Here is a 25,878-nt window from a genome sequence, read left to right as displayed (position 1 = left end):
CTTCTCACTTTTAATCTTTATTCCTTTTGATTCACATATTTTAATCTTTTTTTTTAGCTTGCTTTTCATGTTCCTTTTCTTTAGGCACAGTTGAGGTCCAACTATTGCCCCTACTTTCCCTCTGTGGACCATTTAGTTTCTCTGCTCAACCAGGTAATGTTTCAATCAATCCCAGATGGGATTTTTCAATATAAAGTAAACCTGTACGCTAGGCTGCAGGGGAATTTTCACCTGCAGACCTCAAAAATGGGAAGAATAAATAACAGTTTGCCAGAGACTTCATCACTAATTCAGCAACGTAACACAGAGCCACAACATGGAAAACAGACTCTACCTGACAATTTAGCTGTCAAAGAAAATGTAGAAGCTAACTGGGTTAAAGAGGAGAAATGAGGAGGGATTGCCTGGACCTCAGCCGTGGCTAGATGGTACTGAAAAGTCTTGAAACTCATTTTCCCACTGCAGGATAAGAGCAACTTCCCTGATTTCTGTGAGGTGACTGCATTCAGGCTGAGTAATAGCCTTGGATGGACTATGGTTCTAGTCTGCTTATAAAAGCAAAAAAGGTTCATCTGACAAAACTGCAAGTGCAGCTGACGCCCTCAGCACATGAATGTGTTTTTACTGAGTTAACGTGCACATAGTTTTGCTGCAAAGGAGTGCAAGTCTCTTAGCTGCCACATTCCTTGTCCTTCTCCAAGAACTCTGGCTGCTTGTACCTCACTAGCTCTCTTGTCTAGCTTATCGTCTTCAACCCATCTTAACTGTCACTTTGTCATTAAGCCAATCAAACTCACTCCAGCTGCTCACCTACACTCAGCTGTACTGGTGTATTTCCTATTTGCTTCTTCATGGTGCATATTCCTCCAAACCCCTATTTCCCTATGCAGCCTGCCTTCTACTAGGTGGTTCTGGACCTCAGTGAAGGACACAGAATTGCTAGCATGGGAAACAGGAAGTATTAATGATGGGTGCTGAGTAAGGAAAGATGCCTAGAAGTGGGAAAATCATGTGGTAAAGGACAAGACTCTTGGGACAAGTCTTGATCCAGTAAGCCAGATGCTTACTTTCCCACATTGTAATTATTTCCTGTAGTCAATGCTTGGACCCGAGTTTTATGTATAAGCTTCTAAAAGGCCTTCTTAGCAGCAGAAGACTGAGTTTTTCTTTGTTTCTAAGTACAGGATGCTAAACAAAACTCTACAAAACACTTGCAATTTTTTTTCCATCAATGAACATACTTCTAACAGAACAATCTGATGTTAATCCAAGTTTGCAGATCATCTGCTGATTCAGGAAAGATTCTGTCACTGCCAAAAAGAACTTTGGGACAAACCAAGGAAGTGCAAATGCATGTGGCTCATGCTTTTTTTGTTTATTTTTTTTTTTTAAATATAGATCTAAAAGGTTAGTAAGAGGAGAGGTTGTAAAGCTGGATCTCTTCAGGTACCTACATACTGTTCACCAGCATGCGCACATAGAAAGATTAAGCAATAAACTATTTCTTGCAGAACCCCCCTGCTATTTTTTATAGCATTAATACTGCTGTAAATTGATTCCAGTTTTGGTCCCTTGTAAGTCAGGGCCCTGGGAATATTGTCCCACCAGTCCCGCCTTCTCCCAGCCCTGCTATTAATCATGACTTGCCTGTCTTGAAATCTCCCACGGTTTGGTCACAGCTCCAAGGTCACAGGCTGTCATTAGCATTGATCTGAAAAACAGAAATGAACAATACAAGCTGAATCAACCTTTGTTGGATTTCTAAACAACTCTGCTCTGGGTGCATAAATAAATAATACATATATAAAATGTCAGCCATGGCACCTTCTTTTCCTCCAGAAAAGAATGACATGTTTGAAATCTCAGCCATCAGCATGGCTTTTACATCACAATTGTGCTTGGGAAGGCTAATGTATTGCAGGTCATCAGACAATGAATTTTTGGCGTTGTGCACTGCACACTAGAAAAGAAATGGTATTGCACGGGAGTAACTGCTAATTTTGCAGTACTCCTGCCACTACTTATATAAATACATATAATATACCCGAAAGCATGTACGTCACATGATATAAGTAAGGGTATTATTATACAATAATACCTGCAAACTGAATTAATTTATATGCCTATTTGTAAGTGACTGCTGTAGCAAGAGAACCTATAATCACAGGAGGCAACACAGACACTGCTTAAGCAGTTTCTACTGCTCATCTACAATAAAAATTTAAGATTTACAATGAGCTGTACTGTTCCACTGTAGTTTAATACCTAGCTACAACCATGTTTTATATGCATTAGAAGAAAGAAACCATTCAGCTGGAGAAAGCGTTTATGTACAGTACATGATGCAGATAAAAGTCTAAGAAAGTTTAAACGAAGAACAAGGGCACTGAAAATGAAGCATCAAATATATTGCTTGAATCTAAAATCAGGAATGAGTGAAATGATATGGAAAATAGAAAATGGCCATTTTTTCAGTTTAAAAAAAAAAAAAAGACACCCAAAAGGAAATAGAATTTTAATGAAATTTCAGATAAATTGAGACATAATCAGATATGCATATGCAAATACGCACGCGTTGGCTCAACAGTGGCGTGTACCCATACCAGCCACAATGTCTATAGGGTGCATGCTCCAATCATTCCTGAGGGCTAGAAGAGTACTGTATCTGCAAATTCCCAGTTACAAACTACAGGAGCACAAAAGCCCACAGAAGAGAATAGCTGGGAGGAGGAGGAAACAGGAAATGGGAAAGAAAGGCCTTTGGGTTCAGAGGCAGAATATTGATGCTTTCTGGAGAAAGATCAGAAGGGCTGAGCAGTAACTGGTGAGGCTGGGAGAAGGGGAAAAATATGCGGCAGAAGCAGAAATGGGAATGGAGAAGGTGAGGTTATACTAATTACATCCCTGCTAAGTTTGGTAATGTTTGGAAATCATATCATATATATCATCATCTTTTATTTTTAAACCAAGCTGCCTTCTCTTGTTACTGCAGTCTTCTTTCCACAACATAAGAAATTCCTTAAACAAAGTCTACACTTTGAAATAACTAGAAAGCAAGAAATGTTAGTGCTCACCGAAATATTTCTCGATGTTTCTTTATATTCCAATCATAACCACCTTTACTGACAAGTTCAAAAAACTCAGTCCTTCTCCTGCAACAAAACAGATTATCAGAGAGGCAAACGGATACTTCCAGGGCAGCACTGCAGTAGAAACATGGTTCTCTAAGTGATATGAAACCATTGAACCTCATGTATTATTGTTAAAGACGTTACACTGACAGTCCATTTAAGCGAAACATACTAATTTCTGAAAATGTTCTATAAATGTCTGTTATCAATGTCAGAGCTGCCTAGTAAAAGCGATACTGTATTTATGGCCTCTGAAGATAAGGAAATAAATGATACCAAAATGTTCAGTCTTCCATGGAAGCATGAAATGTTTGACTACAGCAGTGGACAGACAGACGATAGAAATACCCCTGAATTATACACACACTTCACTTTACTTGTCCTTGCAGAATGTTTTTTTTACTTCTGGATCCTGAAGGATTTTTCAGAGCCTTGTAATTACAGTTATTTCCAACACACAAAACACCAAGATGCTGTGGATGTCCTGAGTCAGTAGTCCTCACTGACTTTAAATTAGGTCTCCCTGCTTGACCCCATGCTTTGTCTTCTGGAAGATCTTGCCAATCTCCTCAGTGATGGACAAAACATGAATCAGGACATGTTAATGCTCGCTTGGTGCCTTTAAGTACCAAAATTCGGACTCATAGTCTGTAATTTTTATCACAACTCACACTCGAACTTCAATGGGCTCTTACTACACACAGTGTGACTACACATGCAGCGTGAAGCAGATTCTGCCACAGATGCAGAAGTTGAAGTACAAAAATATGGAACAACTTGCTTAGAGTGACAACATATTAGCACCAAAGCTGGAAACAAAATCCCTATGTTTTGGGTGCCAGTCCAGTGCCCCAGCTCATGGGAGACTGCTATCTCCTTGCCATGTGGGCACATCATTACTAGATTCCTCACTGGAGAAAGCTTATGGCTTTTTATTTTCCACATTTATGTCAGCTGGACTGCAATTTTGAACAGTAGTTATTGAAAGCACAGTCTGATGGCAGTGAGTGCAAGTTTTATACACGGTGATATCTAATCCCTTATGCTTCTTGAAATGAGATGTAAAAGAATTTTACATTAGACTATTTGGGAGTACAATGCAAAGTCATACATGCAGAAAACAAAATTCAGTTCATGTACAAATTCATAGCATCGTGGCCCCACTGGGAATAAACATTGCAGTGATGAACATTTTAATGGCCAAGACTACTTGGCACTTAAACCTGAAATCAACCAAATCCTGAGCTGATCATCAATAACTATGTACTTCATTAAGAGGGAGAGTGGTAGATTTTTGCATCCCGTATTTCAGTGCCCAATCTAAGTGTAAAATGTGGTAATTCTTTCATTTTGTAGTATTGGTTATTCTGCATAATTCATATGTTACTGGACACAAAATGGGCAACAGTTTTTAAAGCTGAAAGGATTTAAAGATGTCAGGAAGATGACATCTCAGAAACCTCAAACATTCACATTTAAAGTACAGAGATTCATAAACAGTAACTGAAAATGTTGCGAGTCTCAGGGCCATACATTAAGATGAAAATTTTAAATTAGGAGTTTGCTTTGACATCCATTGGAATAGATGTAGATGTATTAGTCTAACTCCATAGGGAATTTCTAGTATAGGAAAGAGTCAACCTGAGGAAAGCAGTCATGTATAAGGAAACAGTTTAGTGTTTCCTACTGGTTACTCAGGCATGGTATCCAACAGGAAGAGGTTTGTTGCTATTAAGCAAATATAACATGACAGGATTTAAGAAATAAAGAGAATGACAACGATTTGGGAATGTTTTTGAGTAGCACTGACTCTTGTATTTAGCCTGAAAGGGAAAGTTGACTTGCTACATATAGCAAATGCAGTTGCTTTACAGTTCAGTAGCTCAAGACATCATTTCAGCTAATTTCCATAACCTTCGCTTTGGTTCCATTCTTTTGCTTGCTGTATTATCTATGAACATCATTTAATGTTATCTGCTAAAATCAAGTACATTTTCCATCTAATCTTTTGCTGAAAGTCATCTTTTTGTTTATTTGTAGAAAAGCAGTGCCTTGAGAGGGTCATAAAGCCTTGATCTGCCTGAAATTTTGTTGCTCTTTTGCTAATTGGATTTTCTGTTCATTAGGTTTAAGCATTGTAAGAATACTGATATGATAATTTCCTTCCCTACAAAAATATTGAAGACATGGCAAACTGAAAAAACAAGTTAGAATAGCAAGGTTCTTGTGTGGAAACACCTGTTCGCATTGGGTGGCTTTTAGAAGTGTAAACCAACAGTGATTTCAGGGAATCATTTTCAGGCACTCATAGAAGTAGAGTAGCATAACCACCACCTGATTAATGAATCATAACAACATCAGAGGAAAAGATAACTTATTTGCAGACTTCTGAGTAAAGAGGTCTCATTTACTAAAACTTTTCTGATTCATATAGCAACTAAAAATCAATTATGCAAGCAGGGAAGAATAATCTTGAAATTCAACTGATGTCCCTCTTTGGACTTTATTTCTTTGTATTAAAACTAGAAAGACAACTTGACCACATAGTTTTTTAGCATAAGGCAGGCAGGGAAAAGAGCTTCATCATGCCTGGGTTGCCTCCTAAGGCGCTCTCCAGGATAGGCCCTCTCCAAGGCACGGCCTCCAGCTCGTTCAGGGGCTGCAGGGCCAGCGGGAGCGCATGGGGCCATGCTGGGACAGCTGCCCTCTCAGCCCCCTAACCCTCATCCTCTCCTTACAGCACAAACCAATTCTGCAGTCCCCGTTATTTGCGGGTAGGCAGTAGAACCTCTACTGTCACATCCCTGTGGTCCTTGTATCTCACTTAAAGCTGTCAGCAAATTCCACTGCCATACCAGCCCTCCAGATCACTAGCTAGCCTGACAGACAGCTTCAAAAATAATGTGTTTTAAAGGGTTTATTTGTCTTCCTGTGGACCTTCATGTCAACAAGCAGAAATTTCTTCGCAGACTGACTCTTAGTAGAAACCTCTTCATGGGCTAATTTTACAAGTTATTTACAGTAAAACTATTCATAAAAACCCTTTCTTAATACAGCTTCTCTGAGAACAGACTTGCAGGAAACAAAGAAAAGTGTCTTTACTGCCAGTATTGTTCAGAAGTAGCCCTTAACAAAGTAACACAATACTGGGAGAAGAAAAAAAAAAAAAAAGACAGGACAAACATTACAGCATCTCAATTAGTATTTTAGTATTTTTGCAATTAACAGTTAAAGATACAATGTTGATATAGAGAGTTGAATAGATAAACTATGCCTGAAGTTACCTAGAAAACTGGTTTGGTATCAACCATCAGCACACATAAAGGGGGGAATACATGTATACCCCTCCTCTAAAAGTTGAGAAAAACATTACCAAACGCTACCCAGAGTCGTATGAGATAGGATCCTAAACAAGAATCCCTAAGGATGGAGCATTGTCAAGGCTGAGAAGGCAGCATGTAAAGCTGCACACCTGCCAACACTCTCCCTGTAAGCCAGCCACAGACGTGCCAGAGGGGGTTGATCCAGAAGCATAAAGTGCTGGTGACACCATGACTCCTCCGGCTACACGCACACTCCCACACAGTCTCACTGCAAATATAACTTGGTAATAATTAGCAGTGTTTGAAAAACAAAATAGAACCAACTTGAAGTCTGCTTAGAGATTTGATATGCAGATGAGAAAAAAAAAGATAACTGGATGAGAGATCCTATTACACTTCTCTACAGTTAATCTTATTTCTCATCTGATGCAAATTGGCATAATTTTCTTCAAAGAAGTAACATGTAAGCTTTCATTACCTCAGCATCCGGCTCTTTTATTAAATACAGTAATTTTAGCATAGGTGGTTAGAAAGTCTGAAATGGCGGAAAATAATTCTAAAATGTCATTGATTTTCTACATGCCTGAAAAAACGATCACAGAAGGGACGAGAGAATTATGGGACCAAACTGTAGCTGATTCCTGGGATCGCTTTGAAGTATGAGCCTGGGACTTCATTTGATTTTTGTTGATATAGATGTTACACATTAAAGCAAAACTTACTTGGACACTTGAGATATTTCTATTAGCCTAAAATATACTAAGTATTAGACTAAATCTCTTCAACCACAGCTAAAGACTAATTTCTCATATTATATATCCTCATTGGTATTTAATAGGTCATTAGAGTATGTTCTTCGAATTTTCATTTGTCAAATACAAGAAATGCCAATACTTACTCAAAATACAGAGTGAGGTCTGTTGCCAATATCGATTGCTTTAGAAGCTGCATAAGGTCACTGTAGTCCTTAGAGGACAAGTTAGCAAAGATGTTGTGACCCTATAATGAAAGAGATAAAGGAGGTAAAGGACTAGCAATCAATATAGGTTTTTAAAAGGTTTTCTAACTCTTTAGCCTACTGTTTCTCTCTAACAGAAGCTTTTTCTGATTCATGGCAAAACTATGACAAAATAATAATGTTAATACTGTGGAGATTACTTTGGGGAGGAAGAGTTGACGATTGTAATCAAGCATCTGGGATGTTTTTCTAAACTCTACTGAAATTATAGCCTCTTGAGAAAAGATTTACTCTTTGCTCTGACCCTGCACAGTCTCAGTTTATGGAGGAAAACTATGGATACATCTCAATCTTCCCTCTTATTAAATGTTTTTGGGAGCTGTGCTTTGCAGCTTTTGAGTTGTGCTCCTAATAGATTTATCTGAGCTGCAGCTTGCAGGCGCACAAACTGCTGTTAGGGCAGCCAAAGACACTAAATCAGTTTTTTCATTCAAAACAGCCTGTTTGCTCACTCTGACCATTACTGTATTCTTACAGCATATACAAGCTCTTCCTACACAGGTTGAGGAACTGCAACTTTATGTGGTTTAAAGGCCGAATAGGCTACTTCCTATGGGTCATGGGCTAAGAATTTGAAAGGTGCTCCATAGCCAGAATGAAGAGAAGAAAACCATTTAATACTGTTATTCAAGAACAGAGAGGTGCTTTTGTTACAAATTCTGAAAAAATAATAGGGACAGAGATCCTACAATTTCTCTATGAAATCCAGGAGAAAATAAGCTGAAAGAAACAAAATTAATGAAAAATTCTAACAGTAATCTTACAGAAGTGGTTTCTGTGGCACTACTCACATAGGATTAAATTCACATAAATAAAAGTACTATACTTTTTTTTTTTTTTTAAATAACCTGTAGAAACAACAATGTTCTTGCTAAACAATCTTATTTTGGTGACATTTTGCACTGTAATGCATGCATTCAGTATGCACTGCCATCTACTGCTTAGGAATATTAAAATGAACTTAAAAATGGGAATTTTCCAGCAACAGAATTTTTATAACCATGATGGTGTGAGGACATAGACAAGATAAGGTCTGGAGGTAGAGATGATAACAATTTCTTTATTTAAATAAATCAGCTAATTGTTGGTCTAAAAAATAATTTGTCATACATAAAAGATGATCTCTCTGTGACTGATTTTTTTAAAAATTATTTTTAGGTAAGTGATGAGAAAGATTTGAAAATCTAAAGCTTATCTATGAAAACCAAACTTATAACAAGAGTAATCAAAAAAAAAAAAAAGTATCAGGAAAACAGCAGCTATTACAACAGGAGTAATTTACCAAAGTGTCTGTTAATCTATAACATTGTTTGCCTTGTTGGCCTGTTTCATCATGTATAAAACCATACCACTACAAAGCTCAATATCACTTATACTGAAGCTAGTATGTCAAGAGTAAAGGATAAATAGCTCTTTTGTCCGCCATGATAAGAATCTACAGAAATAATGCAATATTCTATGTTTCATCCTAGATAGTAAAGAGAGACTAGAATATCAGTGCACAGGATATAATCTAGTTTCAACTTATTTTACACAGATGGTGTAAACTGGTGCATCTATGTAAGAGCATTGGAAGATGTAAATGTGTATTTATTCCAAACCGAGTGGTGTTGTGTTCCCATTAATAGACAGTATCTATTGGATAAAAATCCTCTGTGATTAATTCTCTTGTCCACAGATGAGGAGAAGAAGCTGCCTCAATGACCAAAGCAGACTTTTGGTTCAAGTAATATTTTACATCTACAAAAGCAGCTAGATTCCAGGAAGAATCCAGAAAAGAAGTAGATTCCAAGACAAAACATTATTTTGTAATTTTTTTTTCATTATTATTTCTAAGCTGGATTTTCTTTTAAAGCATGTAGTCTGACATGAGCTATAAACTTGCATAAAGTCATCCATGTATTAAGCCTATCTTTGGAAGGACATTCAGTCATGATAACTTCAAGAAGTGGGAAAGCTTATTCCAGCAGTCGAACAGCCTCATTGTTTTAAAACAAATCTTCCTTTTTCCCTTTCTGAACTAGTCTGTTTAGCCTTCAAATGCTGCTTTTTGTTATACCTTTCTCTGCTAGTATAAGGAGCCATTTAGTTGGGTATCACCATTTAGACAAGCTAGGCTAAACTGAGCAGATTGAGTTGTTTAAATCTCATGCTGGGGCTCTCTTTTCCCATTTCTACATTTTAAATATAATGTTGAGCAACTGAACACTAAAACCACAGTCAGCATCTCATGACTGATCACTGTGACACTGCACACAGAGTAAAGCCATCACCCTGTTCTCATTTGCCATGGGACATCCCCAGATGCTCTTCAAAAGTTACTGCAGATCAGCATACAGTCTCTGATTGTGCTGTATGAACAACACTTTCATTTTTGTATATATTGAATGGATTTTGTAACAAGCTATCTGTGTATATTAAAAAAATGCATCCACTGTTTCATAAGGATTGTGCATCTTTCTACTTCTCCCACTTATGACATCTCTAGGGTACTACATGCTGCATACTGTTGCACATAAGGTGTTCTAGGCAGGAACTGTGTCCTGATATGAATCTGCAAAACAGCTAGCGTACTTTGGACAGCACAATATTGCTGACATTAATTTAAAAGAAGTCATTTAGGAAAATAATGCAAATCCACCACAAAAATAGTGATTACATAAAGTCTGTCAAAGAAATTAAATTGGTCCAGTAAAGGACTGAGATACACTGAATACAACACCTGTGGGGAAAGGTAAGAGCTCATTTTGTCTCCCTATACAGCACTGAGCAGGATGTTAGAAGACTGAGAAAAACTGACAATATGATTAGGATATGTTCTCCTTGCCCCTAGCTGATTGAGACAGATAATAATCTCTGGGATCTATGATCAGCATTTGTAGTTGTTTAATTTTGTGCTAGTTGTGACCTTTGAGGTAACCAATAAATAATTCCTCACGGAGAGGGCATTAAAAAGGTACTGTGTGTGGTATTTCCTTTCCCTGGCTGAAACTGCCCAACAGCTTACAGTGAGATTAATAGTAATGCTTTTGTACCTCACTTTGGAGAATCATGACAGCATGATTGAAATGGTGGTGCTCCAAGGTAGCAGAGGTGCCGTAGAGCTGAGCTAAGGCTGATCCGCTCCTGAAACAGAACACAGGGAGTCAACAAATACTGCTCGTCTGCTTACAAAGCAGGTTTCAGAGACAATTTAGTAATGAAAGCATGTAGCCACACTTGCCTTCTCCATGTCAGCAAACATACTTGAGAGAGTTGGCCAGAGCAAAACAGTCACTTAAAGCCAAATACACGGCATTTATGTTCCAGGCCTTGCTAAATACCATCATCTGACTAAAGATATTCCTGGAACTCCATGAAGTTTTGGAATGCAACTTCCAAAGCACCTCAGCAATGCAGCAGCATAGGCACGCACCACTATGCAGTAAAAGCAGGCAGTAATGTCCTTGAGCAGGTGCCAAGGGACTAGCTCTTCTATTATTACCTTTCATTTTCAGTTTTTAATAGATGTAAAAACAATGGATTACAAAGGGTGGCTACAAATGCTTTAAAAAAAAACAAACAAACAAAACAACTGCAAATGCTGTGAAGTCTTGTCTATATGTGAAACCATACACTTAAAAAATTAAGGTAGACATAAAACCAGAAGTGAGAGCAGTAAATATAAAAGTTTAGCCTCTGTCTAGAATGTATTTTCTGATCATGTTTATTGTCTAAAACAAAATTAAGCTCCAAAATGCACAGAGCAGGTGGATTTTTCAAGTTTAAATAGCAAAAACTTAGACAATGCAATTGAAAACTGTAGGACCAATTGTAGCATTGAAAATTGTTGGAAGGTGCAGAGAATTGGACTGGACTGTCAGAACAGTTACTGTTCACCATTACTTCACTTCTGGGACCCAGCCTTGAGTGACAAGATGGGTTTTCTTTCCAAAGAAATGAGAATAAGAGATTATGCTACAGACAAACAGAAAGAGTCTCCTAGGAGCATATACTATAAAACTGCACCATACTGATATTTAATTATCAGAAGCAGCTATATTAGAGAGAAGGATGTCCAGGAAACATCATCCCTAGAGAACACAGTGTTGAGATATATAACAGAGCCATTTCAGACAGCTGTGATATTGCCTTCATCGTATACCTCTTGAACTTTCATCACACAGAACAGTAGCATTGAACACTGAAGATAAAATAGGAAAATGTGATGCTTAAATTTGTAAGTCAAGTTAGAGGAATAAATCATAGCTGCTGTATGAAAACTGCAGCTTCTATTTTCAGGGATATTTTATATGTGTAGTAATGTTTGTCTTTTGTTAAATGTCTTCAGCAATTTCTTTATGGAGTCGTAAAATGGTAGTCTCCTCTTTGTACTCAGTTGTCAAAGAAGTATAAGTGATAGCAGTCTAACACTAAAACCTTTACCTTTAACTCAGCCATCCCTCTGCACAGGAGATACGGTTGGGTAACATTACAGTAGAGAAGTGGTTAACTTAATCAGAGCCTAAAATGGTCTGGATGTAAATCTCAGGTCTCATGTTGGTAAATTAGGAACATAAACATCAATCAGCTGAACTTCCCATTTGTCTCGTCTTTTTTGATTCTCTTCAAGATTCAGCTGCAAACATGCATCTAGCGGTGCTTGGTAACCTTTGCACCACGAGCTCTGTCTTGAGCACTGCAATTGATTTTTCTTGCTGTGGTGATTGAAGATCCAGACAGTGTCATTGTTTCATTGAGACTGTACAGCAGCAGCAATAGCTCAGGAAATGGTGGCTTAGCGAATATCAGAAACATCAATTTGAGTGATGTTCACTGAGGCTACTCACCCCCAGAAATGCCGCAGCCAGTGCACATACACACTGCAACAAACAGGCTATCTTTGCATATAAAAGGGTATGACAATAGGCCAACACACCTTCACCCTGTCTTTCAAATACTTTGGACAACCATTTGACCACTTCCTGTCACAGTGTAGGATTAGCAGTAATGCAAAACAGACAAATCTGCAAACACATTCTGAGTTCTGCAGAACAAGAGAGCCTCAGGGTCTCATTTTCTGACTGTAGAGGGCCCAGGGAGCGAAGAAAACCACACAGGATTTGGAGAAGGAATCTCCGTGTCTGACAGCTTCATTTCACAGTTTGTCCAGGATGTTGTCAGGGGACATTTCCTACTGCCTTTCAAACACAGATTTTGGAAACAATTTGACCTTGGTCGACAGAGTTCCCTTACCACCACAGTCCGAAGTACCCGCAAACTTTCCATTAACCTGTGGCTACTTCAGTAACATGTCTGAGGGCAGCAGCCTAGACAGTAAAAATAAGCGTGAGTCAGGGTTGCCGGATCAGGTCCTGAGCACTTTGAATAGAATAAAAATCATTCTGAGAATTGCAAATGATCCAGAGAGCAAGATGTTGTATAGGTAATGTGAGAATCTGCCTGTGAGATACCTGAGCTTGAGGGGAACATCAGGCTTTGGTACCTTGTTTCAATATTTGGTGTCTGTTCACAAGGAGTAACCCAATCAACAGCCTGATACAAAGGACAAGCCAACAGTTACCACAAAGAACAGAGAATTATAAAGATGGATAGTCCCTTACTACATACAGGAATAGGAATACTTAGCCTTGGCCTGGGAGGCCTGAAATTAATGCTTCATTCTTTATCCTCGGTCACCTTTTGCTCTTCTGTGGAAGAAAAACAAATTAAAGTAATAAGAATTAGAAAACTTACTTGGCTTGGAAGGCATTGTTGGTTCCCCTGTGGTCAAGGTCATGACATAAGCATCCCACAATCAAAGCTAAAATTTCAATTTCAGTCAAAATCTCCTGAAATCCTGCTGTCTGAAAGCAGAAAAAAATAGCATCTGTAACTATCTGTAACAAAAAGGATAAGTAATGATAGTCCATTGAGCAACAGTCAACTTTGTTTTGATATCATGAACATTTCAGTAAGGAGAAGATAAATGCTTTATTGTCATATTATGTTCCCTGCTGTATGTTAGATGGTTAGCAGAATAGATAACGTTCTTGGAGTGATCTGTTATTATCTCTCTGTTGCATTTGCAGCATGCCATTTCCCCACGACCCAGAAGGCACTAAAGGCAAAAAGAGATGGAAAAAACCACCAATAACTACACACTAAGATAGCAACTGAAATTTCATACCATAGAAATACAAAACAAAATTGATTTTGTTTTGAAATTATTGTTCAGAGAAGTACTTTAACACAGATTTCTTCAATCCTGAGGTGATCATTTTAGTTAATCCCTACAGTCAGAGATATCTAAGATGTTAAATCAAAAGAGGTATAAAAGAAGCCAGCTAAAATATAGTCTATGGAACTATTATGAACTATTAAGTGATTTGTTATCTGGGACATATGAAATGAAATGACATGATTTAAAAGGGAAATACCTCAAATTGCATAATTCTGCTGCAGATACCCTCTTGAATTTGAGAAAGAATTTTGAAAATGTATGTACCAAAATTCCCCATGACCACCTCAGGTACACCTGTGTGAATGGAGAGCTGACCTACCAACATTTTTTGCCGCTATACCTCTCCTCGTAGAGGAGACCTGCTATAGCAGTTTTTCTCCCTGAACTGCCTCATGCCAGAGAAGAAACACTGCTGCTGTTGCTAACCTCAGGCATCCTGAGCAGGTCCTGTTTGAGGAGGTACTGGAGGCTGCGTGGGACACCCCTTGTCTGGTGCCTTGCACCTTACCCTCAGCAGAAACAACCTGGTACTTCAGCTCTTCAGAAGCACAAGGGCACATTGCCTGTTAAAAGGACTGACTGAGCTGGAAAATCATTAACACTCGTCTTTCCATAGTGCCAGGCTCCAACCACACTCTCTGACTAGCCACATACTCTAGTTAGCATGAGAGGAGATTAAATAAAGAAATATAAAATACATTTACATTGGAAGATCAAAGCTAGACTGAACACTAACACTGCATAAGAAATCCTTAATTCCACTGATTCTGAGTGGGGAATATTTTCACCCACTGGCAAGAAGAGTGTTAAGCGATACAAAGACAATGAATAACTGTGGCATTTGGTGTCCTTACACTTCTGTAGGAACGTACTGCCTAGATGGCAGTCATTGCTACAATACCATGTGAAAACTCTGCTATTCACCCTGAAGACTATAAATTCTACTTGAATAAATGCTTATTCAAACCCCAATATTCTCTGTTTTCATAGTCTGAAAGGCAGTTGCAGTTAATTCTTAGGCAGTACAGAGAACCAACTTTCCCTGAGTGCTCAGGAAAACATTTTAATGTGAACTGAAGAAGTGCAGGACTTGCTACAAAAGCTTTATAACTGAGCATCAAAGTTTATATATGAAAAAGATCAAATATGAGGAAAAAAGATTCCATTCAGGAAGTGTCCACTGGTGTTCAGATTAACTTGAATATTTATGAAAGGGCTTCTCCTGCTTCCTAGTAGCATTGCTTTTTAAAATTTCTGTAGCAGCTACCCAGGCAGAGAAAATAATTTAAAAAATAGTGTTTTCTCTTTTTACTTTTAAATATTGCTCTTATATAACAAAGAATAAGCAAGGTCTATTTAGAAAAATAAAAATAAGCTTGTAACTGACAACATACCATGTGTCAAGTTTCAATCTAGAAAAAATGTTCAAAAGCTGAGTTAAAGCAACTTAAAATAGATGTTTCATAATAGAAAATTGATGGTGCAATAAATAGCCTTTAGCATAACAGAAGCTTTGATTAAACTTCAGGATTCAACCTGCATTATAAATGCAGGAAAACTGATTAAGGAATTTATTAACAGTAGCAATATCTCAAAAATAAATTCAACATTTAATCAAAAATCTTGTCATTGAATGTATGAGAGAAACATAGCATATTTCACTTAATAAGATCATTTAAAATAAAACAATGTTATGATAAGAGGATATCTGTTTTCTTGCATTATATTCAGACCAAAGGATTACATTTTCCCATTTTTTGAATTTACGCAGAGAGAAAAAATACATAGCTATAGACGATGGTGCAGTAAAATTTATTTTCACCAGAAAAGGAATGACCCATAACTCATGAGTGGCAGAGTCTCCAGTGAGTTATGGAGGTCATTCTTTCATGTGAGGAAATGAATTGCATTCATTATACCTTGCTCCACATTTATATGTTTTGTTATTAGCACACCAGATGGGATTTTAATTTTGTATTACTTACTTCAAAAAGTAAAAATGAAAAAGTATCAATATGAACTGGGTTAGGCAAAGGCATTGATAATGAAGGCTGGGCTTGATCCTTTGGTTTGCTCTCGTGTGATGTTCCTACCTTGCAGGAGCAGCCTTGCTTCAGTGCTTGTCTTCAGAATACTTGTACAAGAGTATGTAGTACAAGAGTATGACTCATAGTACTGGGCTTATATTTCTCCAGTGTCTAACTGGAGAGAGAGAACATGTATATTTAGACATACAGGAAGACACACCAAAGGCTGACAAGGGAGTGAAACAACTGGTTTAAGCTTTGCTGGATTTCTGTTGGTTGGCTTGTTCTGCCCAGCTGAATTTTGCTCCTGCTTTCAGTGGGAGTGTGGTCAGGCTACCACGTTACGGTTTAGAAATTACTATGCTACGGTAAGACCTTCTTGAAAACTCCCTAAAATAGACCTGTTTATTTATATTTGTGGTGCAGCTAATATTGCTGACTTTCACAGAGAAGTCAGGAATAGGCTGCAATAACTGGAGGAAAGAGTCTTGCACATAGACATACATTCATATACACATTGCAAAACTAAGTATCCTACACAAATCAGCACCTTTCTGATCACCAGAGCCCCTCTGCAAGGCAGAGAATTTTCCCTTTTTACAGATAAAACACCAAGGCATGTTAACTAGGATGTTGCCTAACAAGGCAAATGCAGTATGAGCAAGCCCTGTGCTATTATGTCTTTCGGCTATCGCTTTCATGTCTTTTTTCACAAGATCAGTCTTCCTATCTCTGGAAGCAAGAGTAGCCGAGGTGGGTCCCACACTGGACAGACTTCTGATATCTATCAGAGCAGCAGCAAAGCGGGGTGGGACTTGGAAAGCCAAATGCCTAGTGTATGTGCCCAGCTACTCACTTGCAATCGCTTGTTCAATTCACCAGAAGTGTGGATAATGAAATGAGTTTGGCCTGAAAATCCTAGATTACCTCCCACAGATATTTGTATCCCCATGCTGATTGCTAAAAGCATCCTGCAATTCTGCTTTGAGAACTACAAAGTAGATTCAGATTTCAGCCTCGCAGGCCTGCTGCTGGCTGTTCAAGAAACCGAGATCTTCCTCCTCCCTGCTGGCTACCGATTTAGTCACTTCCAGCTGAGATGGAAGTGCCTGGTAGGAAAGAGCTTTTCCCACCCAAAACAACAACCGGCCGCAAACCTGGCCTCGGAGCTCCATCTAGAGGACGCTTCTCCTCACAGAGGAGGTTTGTGAAGATGGGAGATGTGGCTTCCTCGAATCTCCGGGAGTATTCAACAGAAATTAATGCAATTCCCATTCAAATGGCGTTGCTGACTTCCCACTTATTGCTCAGAATGAAAAGCTTTTCATCTTTAGAGAAATTACAAAAAAAAAAAAAGCGCATGTCAAGTTTATAGCGCTTCAAAAACTACCGATGTCCACATGTCACCATGAGATTTTGCTTAAAGTCAACAGAAAGTGTCTGCTGGAAAACAGAAGCAACTTTAATTTTTCTCTGCTGAACAACCTCACTCCCCCCAAAAGGGGTGAACTTTCTCTTTTATTTAAGATCTCTGTTTGCTTTGTCTCATGGTGTATAACAACTTGTTACACATTTGTAAACGCTCATAGAAATTAGCCCCTGTAGCTTTAGCTAGCAAAACAGACCTAACACATTTACCTGCTAGGGGACTTCATGCTCTGTTTTTACTCTTGACCAGGGTATGCAGCTGTGTCACAGAGACCGTGCCAAACCGAGGAGGATAACTTGGAATCCACACCAGAGACAGCTGTGCCCCACACGCAGGTAACATGCCATGGCCCATCCAATGTCCATTTAACACAGCGGAAACATTTCAGCAGGGAACAGACTGATCTGGTGATCTGCGCTGCTGTATGAACAGCACAGGCTGTGCAGTCTCCACCAATAATGCTCAGACTGATGGCACATGAACACTAGCCTCGATGCAGAGGCTGTTCAGCAACAAGAGTGTAAAAATTCAGTGATTAAAAATTAGGGAACAAGCACGTCATATCCCTGGCCTCAGCAAGGGCACTTCTGTAACACCTACTGATTAGGATGTCTTCAAAACGCAGCTCCCCAGCCAGGTGATAGTAGTAGCCCAGAGGTATTTTTATTGTCTACAAAATGTCATCTCCCAGGTTTACAGAAAAACTTGTTTCTCCTTTGTTAAGATGTGAGCAGTTTAGCACTGTTCACCAGAGACTACGTTAACAAGTCAGAAGATTTGAATTTTATTTCTAGTTCTGTCAAATGTTCCTCTGTCCCTGGGAAAGAAAATATTCCTGTATTTGCAAGTGCAGCCTTTGCTTTGGGGAGTCTGTTTGTTGGTTCCTCATTAAAATATTCTAAGATTTAAATGAGAAATATTCTTCTAATTATATAACATAAGCTTATGTGTCAACCATCTTCAATAAGAAAAGATGGTTGACAATACATCTTATGAATATTAGAGATTTACTATAGCACTAACATTTCATTTAATTTGAATTCTTATTTTTATCTGGAGATATGACAAAAAAAATTTGAAAGCACAGTGAAAGTCCTGCATCACACAACGTCAGGCTGCTTCTCTTTTGCTACATTAACCAGAACCTTAAAAATCCAGAACCACCATCTTTTTACTGATACTTTTGCAAGAATTAACAGGTCAAATATGCATTATTTCATGTGGTGAGGTTGCTGTGGGGTAGGAGGAAGGAGAGTAGAAACATTGGTACTTTCAAAGAATTAACTTATATGTTGAGAGAAGTTACGGCTACCGTTGGAGATAAAGGTTAATAAAATGCAGCAGTGTTACAGCATCCAACGTACAAGGTTCAGTTCATTCACTAAGTTAGAAGATGATCTTAGAATATTTTAAGGCAGTACCTTCCACGACTATCTAGATGAAGCTGGAGAAGAAAATATTTAATGTCAACATAATAAATACTTCTTTTAGGATACTAATCTTCCATGTTTTAGTACATCCCAATTTAAGAGTCTAAAATAAATGTCAAATCAAAGTGTTCCAAAAGGAAAACATTATTGTAAGATCAAGATCCATAATAACAAGCTCACTCCGAGACTGCCATCTGTTTTCAGTCACTTAATGTGCCTATGGTATCACTGTCACTAAAACACTATAAGGTTTTGCCAAATATGTGCCGCCTTAAGTTAAATAACCTAATTCTGCGTGCATATCCATTGCAAATGAATGAATATCATAATAACTAGAAAAGAAATGTTAGAAAATGTTTAGACAGGTAAGGCAACGTGGCAATAAAAGCTCCTATGGGATTGTGTCTGTAGCTGGATACTTACAGTTAACATGGCAAACATTAGCTGGCACACGTTGAAAGCATGCCTCCAGTTGTGGTATAAAACCATTCGATAATTCTTCCTAACCGTCAAAAGCCACCTACACAGTGTCTGAAATGAAAAGTACAAATTTTACCAGGGCTACTAAATGTGTGCAAATGGACAGAGCAGTGCCAAGACAGAAGCAGCAGATATCTCCGCAGAGCAGATGGTTACCTCGTAGTCAATTTTAAATTTCTGAACCATTCCAAGTTCCATGAACATCCGCAGGGCTGCAGTAATCATGGCATCCACATCAAGTGAGAAGTCATCAAAATGGATGTCATCAATGCCAAGCTCTGACACCAGAGGGATGTTTGCTGCCTGAAAATGCCAAGGGGAAAGGGAAACTTCTGATTCAAATCCTGGGCCTTTTTTTCCATGTCGCTCTTACAAGAAACCACCCATACAGCTGTTCTGACCTGCCAATTCAAATCAACCCTGCTTGATTTGAATGCCAACCAATAGAAGTCTTCATGTGAGAAATACCAACAGGGCAAGGTAACAGAGAAGGGGAACAATGGGAAGGAGAAGAACCAGATACAATCAGGAAATATGCTCACCATCCCAACTGGAACCTGCGTACAGCATTTAGACTGGAAGAGCTGTCCACTTTACAGCTATTGCAGTAACACGATATATTCCAATGCAAATTACAATGGTGTAATGCAAGAAACATCTGGACAGCCAGCAGCTGTGAATTTTAATCGCTACCATTCAGAAATGCAAAGTAAATATACTGCTCTGCAGGATTTCTTCGTCCAAATGCCTTTATGTTCATAAGCGTACAAGTGCCCTTCACTTTATACTGTTCACTACACATTCACAGAACCAAAACAGTAATACAAGAAATGTTTGGAAAGAAATACTTTCCAAAGGAACATAAAAATAATTTTCAACATTCTGATCATGCAGTAAGTTAATAAGCTATAGCAAAAGCCTTATATATTTCTCCTTCCATAAGACAGCAGATTCGTGTTCCATTTGTAATAGAGGAATGGGCTTTTCATGCACACAAAATCATACAAGGTGGTTGTGCAGGACTGGCTGATGAATACAGCTGTGCACATAGACATGTTCTGGGTGGCCCAGCGGCAGCATCTGCAGGAGCCAGGCGGAGGTGCCGTCAACCCTCAAGGGCTTGTTTGCCCTTCCTTATGCCCCTTCAGACTTGCCACTCATCTCCCCAGAGAGGACAGGTGGAGGAGCCTGCCTTTGCTGAAGAAGCATCTCTTCTTGCTCTCCTCCAGCGAGAAGGTGACGGGTCAGGTAGAAATCTCACAAAGGAGCTGGGTCTGGCCCATGGGCCACGGGCTGTACCATGCTGAATTTGTTAAACTTGCACGGACTCAGCTGGCATGGCACATCCAGGTACTCACTGGCATATAAAAATACCTGTTCATGCAGTTTTAAGTTCACCTTCACAGTTATGGGTTTCTACATGATGACCTTATGGCTTCCTTTTTAAGAACTTGTATTTTGAAACACTGCACCATAACTATGACAAGTTACTGACAAGTAAAAAGCTTTTTTCTAGGCAAAGGAAAAGGACCACCTCAATAGTTACTTTACACAAAGGTTAAGCTGGTTCAGCCGTACCATGTACAAGCAGATAGTGCAAACCTGTCATAGAACAGTATTAACATTGTGGTACCGACCCATCTGCTAACTAGAAGAAAATTGCCTTTTCACTTCAGTGCCCAGTGCTGCATGCCAATACCACAAAAAGTCACGGTGTTATGCCAGTGAGGTTAATTGACATGGGAAATAAAACAACCCATCACATGTCATTCCAGGACACAGCTGAAGAACCTCAGGAGCATGCAGGAGAGAAGCAATCTTGGTTAATCATATACATACTTTGTCCACTAGCCTAATGATTCAGGTTGAATCAATTCAATACTTTTTTCTAAATTTTATTTGAATAATTGTTGAAATATTTGAAATAGTTCTAAATGACACCAACACAATTTATGCCTTAATACTCCTTAAGATCTGGCTGCAAAGCTACACATTTACTTCTGAGGTAATGAAAAAGAAGATGCTGTTAGATGTGAAACAGGAACACTGGCCCAAACGCTGATACCTAGACCTTCAGCAGTCTTACAAAAATTGTGACTTTTTATCAGTCACTTAAAATATTTATTCTGTAGATATACTCACTGCATTTTAAACATACCGTATACAGAAAGTCTTTGATGGAAGAAAAGCATTTGTCAATTTTACTTGTTTCTTAGAAAGAAGTTTAAAGAACAAAGATGCTGAAACAGAACTGCCTGACTGTAAGCAGCCCTGCTTGAAATTGCATCACTGAAACCATCTTTACAAACCTATTGCTGCATTTCCATTAACTCTGAAGTGGGCTCTGATTAACATTTTCATGTTTTCTATCCCCTTAAAAGGGGATGGATATTTCCTTTGCTATTTTTCAATGAAAACAAATACGTTTACCAACCTGTTACAATTCAAGGGAGTACAACTGAAGCAGTTGCTCAGCTACAACTGTTTTTCCCTTTTTCAGACGGTGGAGAATTAACAATATATTCCAAATCTATTATAAACTGAACAAGAGTTTAACAAAGCAAGTCAAAAACAATTTCTTCCCATGTCAGTCTGAAACTTTTAAATATTTACGAGATTTTACATTCCTAAATTTAACAGGAGTGCCATAATCCAAAATAACTGCTGAATTAATAGCCAGGAGATAACATTTGTATAAAAGAACCATTTGCTTTACAACAGCAATAAAGGAAACAACAGAATTATGAGTGTTGAGACTAATTTGAATAATGTTAAAAAAATTGATATGTTGTGGGGATGAAGCAATATTCTGGCTGCACCTGGCATTGTCTGTCCTGTGCTTCTTATGTTGGAAATGCAGCAGTCCAGGGTTTATAGGAGAGCAGTCATTAAAACTTCATTTTTTTAATTACAAAGATATAAAAAATATTCATAATACTGAATATTAAAACATATCCAGCCCTAACATTTTGCTGCACTGCAGGAGAAATTCCAGTGGATTTCTTAAAATAAACAGCAATAATAACATTCTCTTCCAGGAAAACAGAGGGGATGAAAGTACCACGACAATAAGAGGAAGGGGCAGGCAATTAAAATTCAACTTACAGTGAAATTATTTTCTAAAGCACCCCAGTGATTTAGGATCACTTAAAAGGCTTGCTTCCTTTGGAATGTTTTGAAGTTCAATTTCCTCTTTCTAAAAACAATTAAGAACATTATACACTGAAGTCTTTTTACCCTGCGGACCAAGTAATTTCAAGGCTCTTCATCCTTGAGAAAGATTCACATGACTCTCCTATCAGCTTATAGTAAATTAAAGCTGGATGTGACTCCTCTGGTCACATCCCAGTACTCCATGGAATCAAAGAAAAAATACATGTTGAAAGGAGCCACGAACACAAGTTGGGGTTAACTCACGGAAGGCATCTGGTCTTGCCTAGTAAGCACAAACTTGGCTGTTCCCAGGCTGGGAAACTCTCACCACTTGTAGTCAACTTGAGAAAGGGCGCCATGCCCCTGGAAGAGTGCACGGGGACAAGGTCTGTGTCTGCCCCATACTCACATGTGCACGGGCTGGGGGTGGGATGGGTACAGGAGGGGGGAATAGTGCCTTTGTAGTCAGTTCAGAGAGGAGGCAGATTTTCCTTTCCTCATTACTCTTCACTATCATGTAAATTGCTTCACAGCCTGCTTGGCACATGTGAACATCTGGGAGACAAGTGACTGGTTGAACCTTAACCAAACCTATGTCAGCAGTCACCAAAGAGCTGAATGTCATTAATGACCATCATACTTCCAAATGCATAGAGCAACTCTATCAACTATAGAATCCCAATTCTGGCCGCTATCAAAGAGAGCCTATGGAATAGAAAACTTGCGGTTCTGGTTCTGTATTAGTAAGCCTCTGGGCTGCTGTGGATGAGTAGAACTTAAAAAGGAGAATTTTAGAAAACCAAAGAGTCAAAAATTTTATGGAAACACTAAAAAGTGAAATACTTCATATAAAACCTACTATTTGATGCTTACACCTTAGTGCTGCTGAGAACAAGCGTTTCACAGTTTTAGAAGCACATATAAAATGTATGTGGTATAAAATGTTTTCTTTATATCGGTAGCATAGAACTAGACAAGAATAAAGTGTTCATTCATACTCTTTCATTCTTGTGGGCAGTATGTGTACATGTATATACACGTCAGAAAAGTGCAGTGTAATACATGCACGCAGAGCATTTTACAAGGTTCTCGCTGTAAGGGCTGAATGAGGCGCTCATGAGGAACACCAATCAATCAACACAAGCAAAAGGAGAGACTTCTGCTGCTGTTTTGAGCACGTTTCCTGCATGAGATATAGGTTTTACATTCAGCTTGGTTAACGTTACTACAAATTGCTTTCCTTTTAATCCTACTTCCAATTTCTGCCATATACTACCCTAACACCTTCATAATGGCCAATACAGTCATTGAGAAAGTGTATGCAAAACATATCATTAAATGACCTCTTACACTCATTAATGCCACTGAGAAAAACAAATTGACTTTAAATCAATTTATAGTTATAAATAGTACAAGAACAATCCCTTGAAATGGGTAAATGGAAAGGGGGCAAAGTTCCTGAATAGCCTGATAGCTGCCATAAGCTTTTGATAGGTGTCTTTCCATTTTAGGATCTGGAAACATTATCAGTCTTTCCAAATAGGAAAGGAACTTCATGGGTTTCCCTAACAATCCACAAAGTTTTACAAACCAAAACATACCCTGTGTGAGATTGAAGTCTAGTTTTCAGCATGTGAAAGCTATACCGAGCTAAACTCTTCTCATTCTAGCTACTCAGATTTACCTTCAGCAGAGACCAGCAGGCCAGTCCACGTTACCAGTGCAAAAAATGCTCAGAGGGAGATAACTCCTCATGTAGGGGGACAATTGTATCATCCCAGGAACAAATATGAAATAGTAATTTGGACAATTAGCAATCTCTGGTAGCAGAATTTGATTATGAGACCATTCTGGCTGAGTAGTGGAAAGAGGGCAATTTGGTGGTGATTACATTTTCTCCCATCTTGCCAAATTTCTTTTATTCCATCCATACTTCCCACCGGTCATCACACACTGATAGGCAGCTTAAGAAGTTTCTTACACAGAAGATACCTACAGCTGAAGGATCTGGTTGTAATAATTCCATTCAGCATTATATATAAAATATGGAAACGCAGCTTTTGATCCCATTTGATACTGAGAACACAAGACAAAATATAATTTGCAGGGAAGGCTAAATGATTTTGAACTAATACTTGTAACAGTATATTCCTAGCAATCTTATGTATTCCATATTTGATACTGAGATGAAGTCAGACTTGAGGCCCTTTTAAGTACTTCTGTAGCTTCTCAGAAGTACTTCTTTGAGTACTTCTGTAGCTCTCAGAAGATCAGGACCTGAAAAAATCTTAAAGACTGATCATCAAAAACTGCAAAGAAATCATCAAAGCAGATGTTTAAATGTGATGCCTTCATCTTTATCATCTACCAAACCATACTGGAGACAGTAACTTCTGATGGCATAGATTTTGATTTGTAAAGGGTTCTTTTCATGTATAAAGGCCTCTAAAAATACTTGCTTATATTTATATCTGCAGACATTTTTTACAACGTATCTTTTATAGTCAGTTGATAGCAGTAGTGGACAAATTCCGCACATATTCCCAGCCATGGAAGACCAAAGTCTGTTATGTTCCAGTCTGACACATTTCTTATTCTCTCCAAAGGGCAAGAATCAAATGTTTCAGCTCAGGGATGTTTTAATGCCCAGAGCAACCCAGGTTTTAAAGGCCTCCATCTGTTACTGCAGGCTGCGGCTGGCGCCTCTCTGCCTTCAGAGCGCTGAGTCAGCGCCTCTGTTCCAATGACCAACCCCGGCAGAAGCAGGACAGCAGCATTTAAATGAAAGCTTGTAATATTTACAGTAAAGGGAAGTGGCTGTGGAACAGATTCAAAGTGTGTGTGTGTGTTCCTCCGTGGACTTTAATTCTAATGGGCTTTTAACATGACTATCACTGCTGCCTTCTGGAGAGAGATCACATGGAGTCACAGAGCCATTAGGTTGGAGAGGACCTCTCGATACCAGCCAGTCCAGACCTCTGCTCAAACAGGGTCAAAAAAATCATAATTTATTTGCCCTTCAACAACTTTTGCCAAATTTTGATTCCCTGAACAGAGGGATACTCAAATAACTGGAACTGGAGACCAGAGTGAAACAGGAGCAGGGCTTTGGCCCCCTCTGAAGGCAGTTGGATGAAAGCATGAGATGTGGAGACCTGGCACACTTGCTTTGCACCACCAGATCTACCAAACTCCCAGTTTCTGTTGGAAACTATGAATGTTTTATCTAACAACTGTTCAGATGTGAAAGATATCATCAGTCCCTAGAACAGGGCTTCTGAATGTTGAGCTCTTCCAGAGTAATCCAGCAGATAAGCAGCGGATTGCAATCGCAAAAGCAAATGACCAAGTTCTGCCCCAAGTCCCACAGTGAGTGTCGGAGCCCTTTACTGGAAAAGGTCATTGTTTAATGTCAAGAATTCCACATCTGTAAACTGAGAATAATGCTGCTCTTGCATTCAGCTTTGAAACCTGCAGATCAAGCATGTGCATGCAGTGTATACTGCTGTGTACTGCTGCGTCCTCAACTAGCAAACTAGCAGTGCAGGATGCAATTTAGACAAATTGTAGAAGAAAGCAAGCTGCATTTGGTCTTGTTTCAAAAAGTTATGTTTGGCAAATGGTCAAATCAAATATATCTACTTCACTGTGGGCTCAGGACAAA

The 25,878-nt window shown here is 38.7% G+C and overlaps 1 protein-coding gene and 1 long non-coding RNA gene across 5 annotated transcripts in view; one reads left to right on the top strand and one right to left on the bottom strand.

Moving 5' to 3' along the window:
- Window positions 1-25,878, bottom strand: part of PDE11A (phosphodiesterase 11A) — a 134,239-nt gene that overhangs the window by 21,841 nt on the left and 86,520 nt on the right. For all 4 annotated transcript variants that reach the window (XM_013171593.3, XM_013171590.3, XM_013171591.3 and 1 more), the window contains 7 exons: window positions 19,218-19,364; window positions 19,005-19,112; window positions 13,209-13,318; window positions 10,508-10,598; window positions 7,353-7,453; window positions 3,075-3,152; window positions 1,648-1,711 (listed from right to left, as the gene is read on the bottom strand). In XM_013171593.3, the coding sequence (XP_013027047.3) occupies window positions 1,648-1,711; window positions 3,075-3,152; window positions 7,353-7,453; window positions 10,508-10,598; window positions 13,209-13,318; window positions 19,005-19,112; window positions 19,218-19,364 (699 nt within the window). The remainder of the gene's footprint in view (window positions 1-1,647; window positions 1,712-3,074; window positions 3,153-7,352; window positions 7,454-10,507; window positions 10,599-13,208; window positions 13,319-19,004; window positions 19,113-19,217; window positions 19,365-25,878) is intronic.
- The window catches only part of LOC125182523 (uncharacterized), a 112,850-nt gene that overhangs the window by 42,988 nt on the left and 43,984 nt on the right, over window positions 1-25,878 (top strand). Inside the window, exon 3 of the long non-coding RNA XR_007162496.2 lies at window positions 17,401-17,486. This is a non-coding gene — a long non-coding RNA (uncharacterized lncRNA). The remainder of the gene's footprint in view (window positions 1-17,400; window positions 17,487-25,878) is intronic.

The sequence above is a fragment of the Anser cygnoides genome, chromosome 6 (genome assembly GCF_040182565.1).
Source record: "Anser cygnoides isolate HZ-2024a breed goose chromosome 6, Taihu_goose_T2T_genome, whole genome shotgun sequence".
Classification (NCBI taxonomy): Eukaryota; Metazoa; Chordata; class Aves; order Anseriformes; family Anatidae; genus Anser; species Anser cygnoides.
Note: the sequence above shows the minus strand (reverse complement) of the source record. Positions and strands in the feature narration are given on the sequence as shown.